This window comes from Zerene cesonia, chromosome 25, assembly GCF_012273895.1.
Source record: "Zerene cesonia ecotype Mississippi chromosome 25, Zerene_cesonia_1.1, whole genome shotgun sequence".
Taxonomy (NCBI): domain Eukaryota; kingdom Metazoa; phylum Arthropoda; class Insecta; order Lepidoptera; family Pieridae; genus Zerene; species Zerene cesonia.
Window position 1 is genome coordinate 4,157,276 of NC_052126.1, and position 15,913 is coordinate 4,173,188.

The 15,913-nt window shown below is 32.3% G+C and overlaps 1 protein-coding gene across 1 annotated transcript; it reads left to right on the forward strand.

The window, feature by feature from the left end:
• Positions 1-176: 176 nt before the first annotated feature.
• LOC119836672 lies at positions 177-15,913 on the forward strand. The gene is made up of 13 exons (XM_038362066.1): positions 177-362; positions 1,734-1,870; positions 2,291-2,434; positions 6,996-7,088; positions 7,501-7,606; positions 8,311-8,424; positions 9,010-9,171; positions 9,623-9,718; positions 9,831-9,962; positions 10,314-10,389; positions 11,157-11,338; positions 11,773-11,903; positions 12,499-15,913. The coding sequence occupies exons 2-13, from the start codon at positions 1,734-1,736 to the stop codon at positions 12,503-12,505; spliced, it is 1,380 nt and encodes a 459-aa protein (XP_038217994.1). The 5' UTR covers positions 177-362; the 3' UTR covers positions 12,506-15,913.

Genomic DNA, 15,913 nt, shown 5'->3' on the forward strand with positions numbered 1-15,913 from the left:
ATGTTATATATCAGTGTAGTTGATTTATACATCGTAATTATATAAGGGAACTTTTTTTGGCCTTAGAAATGAGTAAATTTGCAGATTGGGGATTAATGCACACCTATATTTAATGATTTGTCAATTGTCATTGTCAAATGTCAAATAAGTGTTGACGTTTGACAATCTTCGTTATGTATTCAAGCAAATCACCCGTTTTCCATTCTTTCATTATTTTGCGCGATAATTAAAGAGATTATGGACGTGTAACTTCTCAATTTTATTATTCAGTTTATAATAAGTGTCATACGAAGTTTTTTTTTGATAAAAGCTAAGAATCAATTATTACTCAACAGAGGTGAAAACGAAGAATACAACTGAAGGTGCGTATTGGTATTTAAATGACCTTTCTTTGTTTATGCGAAATAACTATATAAAATCATTAAAATTTTTGAAAAATTGTTACGGTTTTAATTGTGATTTTACATATTGTTAAAAACGGTAGTTTTTCGATATCAAAGAGCAGTTTTCGGGGTTTTGCGCAGTTTCCGAAATCCATATTATTTAGCCTACTTTCTCGCAAACAGCTGTTACACCGTCATAGGTTTAGTTTACAGCTGAGTTTGTCGTCACTTGTGTTTTTATTTGCTCAAGGCACACGTACGGGCGTGCCATGAAGTGAATCGTGTAAATGTGACAATCGGACACAGTAATGAAGGTCATGGTTTTGCTTACGATTCATGGAAAAGTTGAATACTTTTACTCAATCATTATTGAAAATTAGTTCTGGTTAAAATCGTAAAATCTAGTGACAACGTGTTAATAAGGAAACAAGGTGCTACAATTAAATCTTTAATAATAATTTTATGTGCCATTTATTAACATAATTAATCATTTATACAATGCTTATTACTTTTTATAATCATGAAGTTATTTTAGAATATTCCTTGCATATTCCATTGAATGTGATTTAAATGTATAAAACATTATTTAAAACTACTGTTTATAATTTATTTTGTACTAGCTTTTCGCCCGCGTAGAATTCGCTTATATCGCGCGACATGGTAAGGAGTATTTTCTTCGCATTTGAAAAGTATGGTTTGTTCTTTCCCACGTTTAGCTCCATCTTCATACCAAGTTTCATCAAAATCGGTTTGACAATAACGAACTTTCATACAAACTTTCATCCCCTCTTTCAACCCTTTCTACCCTTTTTTCGCGATAAAAAGTATCCTATGTCCTTTCCCAAGTTCAGTTCTATCTTCATACCAAATTTTATCAAAATCGAATCAGTGGTTTAGACGTGAAAACGTAACAGACAGACAGACAGACAGAGTTACTTTCGCATTTATAATATTAGTAGGGATAGTAGGGATGAGTATAAAAATTAATTTATAATAAATTTAAGATGGTTGGCATGGTGTAGTTCTCTTTTTGTGTTTTTTTTTTTCAATTTTAGTTTCAAAAAACCATATTAATGTTATACATTATATGTATGACAATATCACCATAAAAATTATCAATGTTTTGGTTTAAAACACAGAATAAACTCTTATTTAATTAATCAGGTGTTTTATCCTAAGATATATATATATATATATATATATATATATATATATATGTTTTGGGTGACTGCATTACCATCTATCTATAATCTAGCGAAGCTCACTTCATCTGAGGCCTCATCTTAGCATCAGGGTGGATTCTGATTCTGATAAAAAAAATCTAAATAAAGTATATATCTTGCGTAACAGATGTCAGTAGGATGGGGCAGCCTACCGATACTCCCCCTGCGGTGTGTGCTGGAACACCTCAGCTTTACGGATGCTCTTGCTGCGACGGCCACCTGCAGGCATTGGAGGTCATCTATATTAGTCTATGAGGGCCGGAAGTAAGTTAAGCATCTTTATTATACAAGTCACTCATCCTAATTTATCAAAGAATAGAAAAATTAAAATAGATAGATTTCCTGGTAAAACATAGCTTTCTTATGATAAAATAATCCTCAAAATTTATAGATATGTACTTGTGCATACCAATCGCATTCCTTGATAAAATTTAAGTTATTCTGACATTTAATATAGACAAATTTAAAATGTTTAAGATTTGAAGGTCAGTATGTACAGACCCAACTTCTATTTAATAGTTGAAAAATAAAAAAAAAACAAATGTGAATGCACCTTTTTATTCTGTACTAATCTATTTTCCATGTATCTGTATATAATTATTATGATAAATTCACAATTAAAAAAACTGCCGAGTCACTGTATCAAAGCTGCAGCAGTTTATTTTACATTATTTTGTATTTCAGGGAATTGTTGAAGTTGAGTGTGAAACACCTAGAAAAGAGCGCGTTTGTGACGTCAGTGTTTAAGAAACATGTACGAAGACTGCATATATGCCTCGACGACGCGGGCGAAGATTTGGAGACGTTCATGGAATATGTCCTGCCACAGTAAGCATCTGACTAACTTTAATTAACTCTTTGAATTTAGTGCTTTGTAATCTTTTTTTCAGGTGATATGTATTTAGTTAGTATAGACAGAATAATACTAGGGTACTGTTAAGATAATGGCGTCATCTTTGTATTCCTTTTTTGATGTAGGGTTGTCACTTATTTTATATGCAAGCTAGCGAATTCAATCGACAAGCTAGGCCGCGAGGCATAGCTTGTCGATTGCAATAGCAAGCATTTTCAAAGCGTATGTGTCTTTCTGGTACATAAGTTCCGTCATCATTGCAAAGTATCATGAAAATCCGTTCTGTGGTTTTCACTTGAAAGAGGATCAAACATATATCCATACATTCTTACAAAATTTCTCGTTTATGTAATTACTAGCTGCGCCCCGCGGTTGTCACCCGCGTAAGTCTGTATCCCGCAGGAATATCGTGATAAAAAGTTGCCTATATGTTATTTCAGTTGTCCAGCTATCTACGTACCAAATTTCATTGCAATCGGTTCAGTAGTTTTTGCGTGAAGGAGCATACAATAAACACACGCACATACTTACAAACTTTTTCGCATTTATAATATTAATAGTAGGATTATAATATTAGTAGGATTAGTACAAAGTACGATGTAAGTGTGTGATCTATTTAAAAATATAGACAAAGTAAGGAGGGAGGATCTACAAAATTCTTTTTAAGTTTCCGCTAAGTTGTAACTTTTCACTATTTAATATTCGGGGGATGTTACCAAGTTGACAACCCTAATTGCATCGATTCCTTAACCGCAGTCTTTTGAATACGTTTTTAATAATTCAACGTCACTTCCCCGCACAATGCGACCCACTTTTTAATAATTCGTGTCGTGTAACATCCATTTCTTAAGTATACTATACATATGCACATATATTTGTATGCTAAATTTACTGTCGATGTAGAAAGTAGATAAGTGTATTATGTCGTAACGACACTGTTACGTTTAATCGTATTTGTTCCATAATCGTGTTGTTAATAGATTGAATCAAATGGACTCGTTATAATTGGCGTTTAATACTAAACACATTAGATAAACGTTATATAATACGGCTATCGACGATACAGTTAAGTAGCGTTGGACTTCTGAACATTTACATGGAATGAAGATGATTCTATAGAAGGACTTGCTATTGTTCGTAACTTTACCCGCGTAGTTGAAATTAATTTCATTGTACACACTTTCATCCCCTATTTTATCCTATCCTATCCTTTTATTTATCCTATCCTATAGAATTGATCAAAATCCCTTTAGAGTGGTTTTCAACATCACTGTTGCTACCTACATATCAAATTTCAGCCCGATCGATCCAATGGTTGCTGTGCGTTGATGGATTCTTGCGATATAGGATCTTGGATGGACCTGTGCCTTTTTTATAAAGTCGGATGTTCTAATAGCGTCCTCATCCTACATTTTAATATATGCCAAGTTCATATTGTTTAACGTATATCGCTGTTATCCTGAAAATAATCGCCAAGATTAAATAATTACATTTGCTCTATATAAGAGTGAGTCTATTTCATTGATTATCCTATCTTTTTTTTTTTTTTAACGAGAAGGAAATCTTCCAAAGATGCTCTAGCTTTGGAGGAAAAGTAGAGCATGTGGGATTTCTACCCACTAAAACCTCCTCGGTGGCCCAACTCAAAGAACAAAAGCAGGGATCCTGGGATCTCCTATGGAACGCACCAGGATCCTCCTACCTTACTACTATCAAAAATGCGAAAATTTGTAAGGATGTGTGTATGTTTGTCATGCAAAAAATACGGAACCGATTGCAATGAAATTTGGTACGTAGACAGCTGGACAACTGGAATAACATATAGCCAACTTTTTATTCCGATATTCCTTCGGGATATGGACTTACGCGGATGAAATCGCGATTTCATACTAATGAATATAAATAAAACGTGTGTACTAATTATTCAAACTAAATCTACTTATGAACTATATTATGAAAATTATAAGTCAGTATTATAAGTTACCAGTTTTTGCTCAAACTACATAATATGTAAAACATTTCTACGTAATTATTTATCAGTTTACAGGAACTTCAGGCTCTGATAAGTAGTAATTATAATAAACTCTATGATAATGTGCAATGTGTTATGTTAGCATTTCACTCTCGTCGAAGTCAGGCTAAATTGTGGAAAAATTAAAGCTAATTAATTTAAATGAAAAAAGACTTGAACTCGATCCTAACTCTATCTACCGATAATAACATCCGATGTTCGTTAGAATTTGTTTTAATAAAAACCTAAGGTTATCCGTAGCATATATAATACTTATTTTTCAATTTAAAAATCTTCTTTAGTTACTTTCATTTGAATGAAGTTAAATTTTGCCCCTAGCCGTATAACTTCAAAAAGATTTTTATATATCTGATGCGTGGGCGATTTATTAAAATGTCAAATGTCAGAGGGAACCCATTGAATTTCGAGGAAATTTCGCTACAATAATTCAGACGTGGTGTCCTTACGAAACCAAGGAAGTAAAGAGGGAAAACTCATTTAAAACTTCTTGAATGTCACGGTCTGATTTCTCGAATGTTCTTGTATTTCACGTTTGTATTATGTTCTAGTTCAATTTCTATTTTCAGAGTAAATAATGCTTTATAATAATTGATTTCATGCACAGAAGGTTAAAGTTCAACCACATAGCATCGGGGCGAGGTTATTTTATGTACACAAAGCTATGACGGCGTATTTATTAGAGAATCAAAGTAGAAATTATGATCAATTTTCGAATAAACTTATTGGGAACACGTGATCTTATTGAGAATTTGATATGGAAATCATTGCTATTCTAATAATAGATGTACCTGATTAGTATTAAAGGCTTCCACGGTGAAAAATTATTATAAGTTTCTCGGCTCGTGGTCCTCAATTGTATTGTAGCCGATTTTTCCATTTAGCCCATAATATATCGGTTAAAAAAGACAAACAGGAATCTACTTTCAATGGTTTTTCATAACACAAAAACGTGTACGAAACACAATTCCTCAATGAAATATAAACCTATTACGATAGCCAAATGCGTATTCATTCGACCCCAGTCTAACGATTCTCACACCAATTCGCTGCACGTATCGCTATGAGATATATGTGTATAATCTGCATTGTATGCATTGCTCTCCGCATCGTTTAAAACTTAACATATATGTACTAAAATTGTCCTCTTGAACCATGCTATCTATGAAAAAACCGCATCCGTTGCGGAGTTTTAAAGCGGGAAGTGACATTATTTTATCAACCGACTTGGTGATTGCATCTGGAAAAGGGGCTTATCAATTTCAGTGTTTTCTTGTTGCCTCAGAAGTGGGTAAACCGATTTTTATGAATCTTTTTTATTTGATAGCTGGAGCCTTCCGTGTGCCCCCATTTAAATCTACTCTAATTCAGACGAATCGAAGGCGGTATAGGTTGTTGATAAAAATTGTCATACAATGTAGTTATTATCGATACTGGGAAAGGGAAATATGACAAGCATTTCAATATGGTAGACTAAACAAAGAGTTGTTACTTGTTAGCATTGATATTATTGTCAGTATGCATAATATTTATTTATAATATGAATATGCTGGAAGTTGTTTATAATGGACTACTCTATTGCACATCTCAGTGCTTTTATTCTATTTACTAGACATTTAATGCATGTTACTTACATGTTTTGTTATGTCATCGTTGACAATGAATGGATGGCAGTCGCCTGATGGTAAGCGAGACCACCGTCCATGAACATTTGGAGAGGTGTAAAGTCGATTGCAGACCTTACGCCTCTACAAGTGGATTGGCGGTTTTAAGTTGGAAAGGGGTTAAGAAAGGATTGACGAGAGGAATAAAGAAAAGTACTGGGAGGTGTAAGGATATGGATATGGGCCTCATATACTTTTATCCATACTAATATTGAACGAGCTAATCTCAGGAACTACTGGTCCGATTTTAAAAGTTATTTCAGTGTTAGATAGCCCATATATTGAGGAAGGCTATATGCTATATATTGTTCCGGCTTCGCCCGAGTTGCCAGAAATACAAAATATAATAATATAAAAATATACCATATAGCTATATGTATAAGGTGAAGGTTTCTATTGGCAATTGTTTTTTTATGTCATAGCGGGCAACTGCGGAATGCTAGTTTACCTGACGATAAGCGATCACCACCGACCATGAATGTTCCCAGAGTTAGTATTTCTGTGAATACGCTACCCGTTTTTATGGGGTGAGGTATAAGGAAGGATTGACGACGGGAAAGAAGGAATGGATTGGGAAGGGTGAGGAAAAGGAAACGGGCCACCGGCTCCTCCCCCACTTACCGTACGAATCACATTAGTATACTACTATTTCACGTCGGTCTTCTGTGCGTACTCTACGTTCTGTGTGGATCTAGACATACTGTCCCGGTGCGAGCTGGCCCAATTCGTGCCGAAGTGTGCTCGACTCTGACAATAATTTTGAAATTATTTTTGCAAATAGAACGATAGATATTAATGTACAATTCACACTGGCTAATTTGTTACTCTTTAATTTCATTTCAGGTATTTCGACACGCTACACCTGACCGAATTGGTTTTTATTGGACCAAGTTACTTACAGAGGAATCAATACGTGCCAAGCGTTAGTCTTAAAAGGTAAGTCCATAATTAAATAATGAAATACTTTGTCTCTCATTTTGCTCGTTACTAAATAAAAATAAAATAAATTAACCATCAAACTAAATGACTGCTTTTTTTTTTGAACTGGAAAATAAATTGTTTAAGTATTTAAAGAAAACTTATACAATAATTAGAACGCACAGAAAATGAAGGACATTCTAAATTCAAATGTATTTTTTTCGGTTGCGTTACTCGATAACTATGTTTTTCAACCGAGTGATGTGACGTGATCTTTATATGTTTGATAGGATTATTGCCATTTGGTCCCATTTTGAAATCTGGGTCTTCTTGTAGCTGGACCTCCCAGCCATATCAGTTTTTTTTTGTAGTATCAAATATTTAATAATAAACGAAGTGAAATAGTTTCTAAGAGGATTTTTCTTTACAGAATATTAACAGAAAGTCTGATTTTCAAGCACATACACCGCCTAAAGTCGCTAGTGTATATTGGTTGCGAGCTGGGAGTCGCGAAAAGTGATAATGAAAGATATATAGTAAGTTTACATAATGTTATATAATATACAAAATTGTATAGATAGACACATTTAAAGATGTATGTTGTATTGAGTATTTCAATAAACTATAGTTTGCATGCAGATGTCTTAGAAAGGTTACCTGTTAATTATACTATTACTTAATTATTTCATAAATATCATACAAAATCAACAAATGCGAATAGAACATATTACGAAAACTTTTATTTTCAACACTACGCGAAAAATAGATACATGCTGCACGCCCCGGCACCGCTTGGGTTGTCACTTATTGTAATTGAAATAATATAAAGTATCCAATCTTTTAAGTTGCATCAAACTGCACATGGTGTACACATTTGATTGAAATCAGTTGAATTTGGTTCCATCACGGACAAACTATGCGACACGTAATTTGTATATTATACTAGCTGCACGCTCCGGCTCTGCCCGAGTAGTCATTTATCGTTTTTGCAATAATATCAATTATCGTATCTTTTAAATTGGATCAAACTGCACATAGTGTGCAAATTTGATGAAAATCGGTTGAGTAGTTTAAGAGTCCATTGCGGACAAAGAAGGTCACACGTAATTTATATATATATATATATATATATATATATATATATATATATATATATATATATATATATATATATATATATATATTAAAAAGATTAAGATGTTATAAGTTAAAAACAAATAAAAAAATGTCTTTTTTTCAGCATGAAAACGTAGAACATCATTCTCGCTCGCTCAAGTTCAATTTTACGCCATCTCCGAATGATACAGTGTTCTCCCGGTGTAACATGAGGAAGATGATGTTTGCCAATTTAAAGGTATGTTTATTTTGGAATTATATAAAAAAAATTGTTCCTGTCCTAATTAAATTCTACGAAATTACTTTTATTATCTGTATTTTGTGCTCAAAGTGTGGGCCTGTATCACATTACACAGTATTAATCTGATCTCGTTCTAAGTCAAATCTATCTATCTAGTAGATTATCCAACAAGAAACACTGAGTGTATTGAAACTATCCCTAACATGGAGTTCTGATCAAATCACACTAGTAATCCGTCCTATAACGAACTCAGAACAACTCTATATAATGTGAATCAAAGCATATTGTATTTTTCAATACGATTAATTTAGTATTTACTCTAGTTGTAATCGTGAAATCTATTTTTTTTAAATAGATAAAATTGATCACGAGGCGGACTTCGAAACTGTGTCTTTTTGCCCAACCGTAGCAAATAAATAATCTTATCTTGAAATACCTGTACATCCACATGCTTTATATTATTATTAAATAGGGATAGCAGAAAAAATAGGATAGGATCGCGGATAGCGGGATAGCGTGTCTAGTATTTACCTATTCCTGTATAAAAAAAATGAATAAATAATAAAAGCACATCGATTCCAGTACGTGACAATAGACTACGAGCAAATCGGCACGGCGACATTACACACGCTCAACCAGATCCCGCTGCTGACGCTACTCACACTCAACGTCGGCAACAAGCGGCCAGCCACGCTCAGCCGCTTCGACTGGCCGAGGATCGCGGTCAACGTGCGAGTTAATATTGTGAGTTATAAGTCGAATCACTCATAGGTTCTAGTATAGAATTCACTATCTGAAGATGGTGCATTTTATGTTCTACATCGACTTGCTATTTGATTCATCTCCAACTCCCTTCCGCTCGTCGCCTCAATCATCAGATAAATAGTGTGATTTGTCAATAGCCTTCGATTTTGTTTATCACATCTTACTTTTAGATCATTTGGAGGCCCGAGGCTTAAGAATTTGAAACAATCGTATCTATGAAAAAGTACTACCGATGAATAAAATGTATCTTAATGATAAAATCTGAAAGTTTACAAACATTGTTCCATATGGTGCTGTATAGAGTGCCACAGGGATATATCATGAGATCGCTACTATTGCTTGTTTGTATTAATGACCTGAATAATTACAAAAAAAAAAATAATAAATAAAATGTATTTAAATAAAATGTGTTCGTTTATGAATTTTTCAGATTGCTGTACCACAGAGAAGGTTCCAAGATATCATAGCGAATGTTTTTGTGGAGGGCATGATTCTTACTTCATTAAAGGTTATGTTCTGTAAAACTGTAAGTATAATTATTTTGTACTCTATTACATATAATGACATTAATAATGAATAGGTAATGAGATGAATTATCTGAGATATTTCTATGAAATTATTCTTACTAAATGTTTCAGCTACACATACCTCTGGTGACTCACATCGTGCGAATGTACAAAGCGACTTTGAAAGAATTCCTGTGGGTGGATAGTCCGTTCGAATCATCCGACACCTGTCATAGAATTGTTAGACCCATTTCTGAAGCTAACGTAAGAAATATGATAATTTGTTTTAAATAAGTAATGTGTTTAAGCAAATGATAAGGAAATAGAAAAATGAATTTTATCAAAATGAATAATTTAAAAAACTAATATATGTATACAGGTATTCTTACTCGTTATATTTTGCGTTCATGACTTGTTATAAATTATTTGAATAGTTCCAAACCACCAAAAATCTTAAGTTTACTCATAAACTATTCGTAGCGTAATTCATCCCGATCGGTTTAGTGCTTAAGGCGTGAAGAAGAGACAGACAGACGGAGTTACTTTCGATTTATACAACTAGTGAGAATTTTTTTTATGTCTGAAATATATAAATACATTTAATGTGCTTTTCAGCTCGACATGTGTCCAGTTAATCCGTTGATTTTATTATGTTGGCAGTGTAGCCATTTGAAACGATTGGTGATACACGGTAAGTCATGATAGACTTAAATAAAAAAATATTAAAAAAAAATTTATATGATACAGATACCAAATTATTTGAACATCAATACCCTGTACTATATACACGTACACTTCACTACATGGTATAAAACAAGGTCGCTTTCCTCTATCTGTGTTTAGATCTTTAAAATTACGCAACATATTTTGAGGGGGTGTTTTTTAATAGATAGAGGAATTTAACTCAAAAGGAAGTTTTATGTATACATATCATGGAATATTGCATCGTGGTGATGCATTTTATATCATTTTAAATGATCGTTTCCAACCACTGATCCGAATGTATTTTATTAACACGCTTATATTAGCTTTTTGTATGTTTGTATTTAACCGATTCCTTTATACTCGATTTGAACTAACTTTATACAAATTGATTTAATTCAAACATTGTAGTAATGTACACTTATTAAGGATCGGTGACAATACAATAATTTCATGGGAACATATTTTATCCTGATTAGAATCGCAAGCATACAGATTACACTTATTTGTTGGATTTTTCTAAAATTGATGTTCAAACGATTTCAAAAATAAGAGGTTATCTATAGGATTGAATTTTTTTGGCATTTATCCCTAAGAACTTTCGGGTGAACCTAATTTGATTTTTCATTTTTTAATTGCAAACTGGTGCTCTCCGTGTGGCCTATTAAAATTAATATAATAAATTTGATCTAGTTCTGTCGACTTGAAGTTAATATAGTTTCTGTCTGCTAAAAATAGTTCAATTTATAATTTCAGGATACTGGCTATGGCAGTATGACGTCATAGGTATAGTCAGACTCCGCAAAACACTAAACGATCTAGACATATCGGCTACGTACGACCGACAGAATCGATTCACGAACGATGGCAATATTAACAATATCGTCAGAGTGCTCGCCGACGATATTGTTCCGACACCTGATGCGAGATTTGTGCTGGTGAGTTTTTTCTTTGTTAATGGAATAGACATTAGTGTTTTTTTTTGTATGCAATAAAAATAGTTATTTCTACTAATAAGGATGTGTCAGCTTTGTCTATGGAAAGTTTGTATTTTTTTATCACAATTAAAGTAAATGTACGCGATTATTTTTAAAAGTACTCAATTTTTTCTATTCCCTTTTAAACCTATATTTGTCACAGCGTTCTATAATTATTATTTTTTTTTCTTGATCTTCAACTCGAGTTTAACTACGTGTATGTAAAGCATAACGGATATAGTTATCGTAAAGCAAAAATTAACATCTTTTAATTATAAACGTTTTTACGTAATTCTTTTATATACGCTTATCCCCCAAATACTTCCAGGACTTTTAATAGAAATTTTATATTTTGCTCCAAGTAAAGAATCAAACAAATTGAATTTATATTTCAGCAAGTGAACGAGCACACGGAGTTCAGATGGGCGCCATCTTTGTTATCAAATCTACACCCGGCGCTACAAGGTGGCGCGACTCCCGAAATTCGAGCTGATTATATCTTACATGAAGCTACTAGGCCTCCTGTGTGAGTAATAACACTAGAAATTATATCTATATTAATTAATTAACAAATACCTTTTCATTAATAATAATAAATTCCTATGTAACAAAAGTATTTATATGCATACAAAAAAAAGTAACAATATAAAAGACAAAAAATTTTAAACTTTACTACTTGTCTTTTATGCCAAGCATATTTCGAACTTTAAGCTCTCCTCAAATGTGCTTGTAGAAACTAAAGCCGACCAAAAGTAACGATATATCAAAGGAAATTGAACATTGTTCGTATGAATTACAGTCGAGTTTTGAAAGCACTAACATTCAGGACATTTTTTACCAATTATTATGTACCTAGTCGTAAATAATAATCAAAACATAGTAACAACTACCTAACTGATTATTACCATTTAAAAAGTTATCAAAAAATGTCCGACCAACATTGTGTAAATCATTCATTCAAATTAACACCTTATTTCGTACCGGTAATGTTCAAAGTCTATTATATACTTTCATTAGAACAATCTGCCCAATAGACAGGTAGGCAGAGTTCTGCTTTGACATATTTTTGTCTTTTATCTAGTTGTTTATTTAATGTTATTAATTGATATATTTATTTTCAGCTTTTAAACACTACAAGAATTTTGCTGCAAAATCTTATAAGGAGCGTAATGTCATTATAACACGCGGGTACTTATTTAATACTGAAATTAAATTGAATAGCCGTTTATTGAAAATTTTAAAGCAATGTTCGATTTCATTTCTCACGATTAGCAAAATATTCGGTTATTAATTTAATTTCGAATGTATTGTTAGCGAAAGGTTTATGTGTATCGTGTGTTTTCAGAAAATATAACATTACTAGTGGGAAATGTTCTGATTATCCAATTATATCGTCTTCCTTTCAGTTTGTGGTAGCGATGATATTTCCTTATTATCTTTGTGATTCCTAAATTGTCGTATTCTTGGGCGTGGATATTTTTATTTTTTAGTTATTTTAACATTCATAAACATATCTGTTACAAAGGCTATATATTGAATGTCTCTATGTATAAACAAACAAACAAACAAACAAATTCTACTCCGGTTATTTTCGTTTCGATAACCTAATAATTTAATATATCATAATTGGTCGTGTTTCGAACACATTTTTCTAGTGATGTTATATTTTTTGGTTGTTTTCACTAAGATGTTTCTTGGTGTTCGTAAATAAACATTTCTTGCTATTCAAAATAGAAAAAACAACAAAAAACTTCTTATTTTCTCGCAATCTGTTCTATAATATATTTGGTTCACGTATATGATTTATAAAAGACATTCAAAAGTTCCACGTTTTTTTTGCTATATAACAAAAAAAGAATTATAAACTGTTTGTAGTATTGCTAAGTAATGATTATTAACTTTATTGCATTGAATATATCACGATGTTAATTGTAGGAAAAAAAAAATCAAATAATCTCTTCGATATTTCGCGAGCTTTAACAAATTATAATTTGCACTAAATTAAATATTTATACAGACTATCGCGAATCAGTATATTATATTAAACAGACAATTATATATCGAATATTAAATGTGGTATGGGAAAATAATCCTTATTGTAGGGGTAAGTAAGGTTATAATAGCTTTTTTTTCGATATTAAAAAAGTATATATCTATATATATTTGATGCGTCATTGGAGTATTAGGTTACCGATATGTTTTAAAACCAATACTTTAAGGCCTAAATTTGTTTTTGATATAATAATTTAACGCGGCAAATTATACAGATTATAAAATTTGATTTTACGCAGATAATAAAAGTTCCTGATTTCGATGTAGAGTTACGTTACAGAATTGTATTCATTGCATTCACAAAGCACTTAGAAACGCAAAATGTAGATGTGTTTACATCATGCCTGTACATAGCTTTAAATATTCCTTATAGTAATGGAAAATAATGAGATATCGTTATAATACTGTAGGCGCTACAGCGTTGTCGAAATAAGACGCAATCAATGTCAATTCCCAAAATAATAAACAACAGATAAAAAATTATGCAGATCTTGTCTATGACCTAACCCTTAGTTTGTGTATACAGATTAAAATCGAATAATTTCATTAGTGTTCTATAATATGTATAGGAAATATTGAGAAACGCCGAATGATATGTTTACTGGCAACATCTCACAAAACACGAATTTATCGCGTAGTTAACGGACAAGTTTAATATCTTAGAGAAATCGTTAGAATTCATTTGATCGCACAAATCGATGTTATGACAATATAACAGTGCGATATTGTAACCAGCTGTGTCATTCAGTATTTAAAATGTTATTTATGGTGGCAGTAACAGAAACAAATTAAAAATAAAGCAACAACCGTTCCTTTTTCAAATTTAAAATACAATTTCTAGAACTTTTACAGGGATACGTTAAAATACAACGAGCAAACAAATCCAAATAACAATTAACGGCAAAGCTGGTTAAAATGCAAATAAGTTGTTTATTCGATCGCATCGCAAATTTATCAAAAACACGTCTTGTTAGTTTATTGAGAAATCGCGAAAAAATTTGTACATAAATTATTTAAAAAAATATATCTTTAATATCGATACGGAGAATGGCGTAGGAACGACTCAAACATCTAGTCAATTCGCCGGGCTGTGTATATAAATGGAAAGACGCGTGTGCCCGCGCTATTGAAGCACAAAATAACTAACCAAGTATTACGAATACATATTATAATTTATATCAACACTATAGCTTTAAGAAGAAATCTCGACTGTATCAAATACGGTGATGTGCCACTGCGAACGAAACGTAGGGATAGCGAAAGATAACTTTACTAGGAAACGGGTTAACTAAACGCATTTATCGGTACGTAGGCGTCAATTCGCCGACAGACGAAAGCACCTTGAACAGAACATTTATTTTGCAGCGTTCTAGACAAATCCGTCCCCAAAACCACAACGTCGTAACATTGAATCGGTTACTGAACGAATGCGAGGTGCTAAAGCGATGAATTATAAGAAAAAAATACGTTGTCACGCACAAAAATTGTGATCTTAACTTATTCCCAACTGTACATGCCTTCGATTAGTGTACAAAACGAAACAAATATACTGTACCTTCGATATCTGAATTGAGCTAACGCTAAACGATATTATGTCTTAGACGGATATAAGTATAAATAACGCTTGAAATAGCTAGTACTAAGTACTTTAATTTAGAGACTCACTATTGTGTAAAAAGAATTGAATTGGTTTGTTTCCAATATTTTTTACGGTGTTTATAGTTCGATGCGATGAACATATATTGTAAGGCAACTAAGAGACTAACCGAGATACATTCCCTGAGACTGAGAAATAGAGAGGCTAAGGTCTAAACAATGTTATTGTTACAAAATCTCTCGCGTGCCGAGGCTGCTAGATACATTATTCAATATTCGTTTGTATTTTAATAACATTATGATTCTTTTTTTATGCTGTATATAATAAAATTCCGTTTTTATTGTGATAAATTTGTTTATTATCAATACTTGAATCTCAAAAACTGAAATGCTGATTTTTTGAGTTAAATAAAAATAATGTATTAAGTGTTCTTTATCGAACAGCCTCATCACGCTTAACAAGTATATTTTATCTGTTAAACTGACATCTTAATATGTATAGGCTTTACTTGACATCATTTCATTCCCGCCTCTTTTTTATTGTTATTTTCTCTGTCCTAACATTGACAATTGCAGCTCTACAAAAATTTTATAAAATTATATTGCCATTGAAATTTTTGTGTTCGTTTCTAACATACCAAAGAAAGTAAAAAAAAGTAGGACAGAGAATACTTACCACCAAGACTACAAAAGGCTGTGAAACAACTTGAATTCGGTTCAAAAACTATTATTATAAAAGATTTGGGTAAAATTAGTTAACAAGATGTGTCGAAAAATAAATATTTTTATATCAAAGAACTAAGAGTTAACTAACTTTAGCCATGTCTTAACAAAGAGCATGACATTGCAGTTCCCGCCATTATTGTTACCTGATGACGTTAGTTAAAA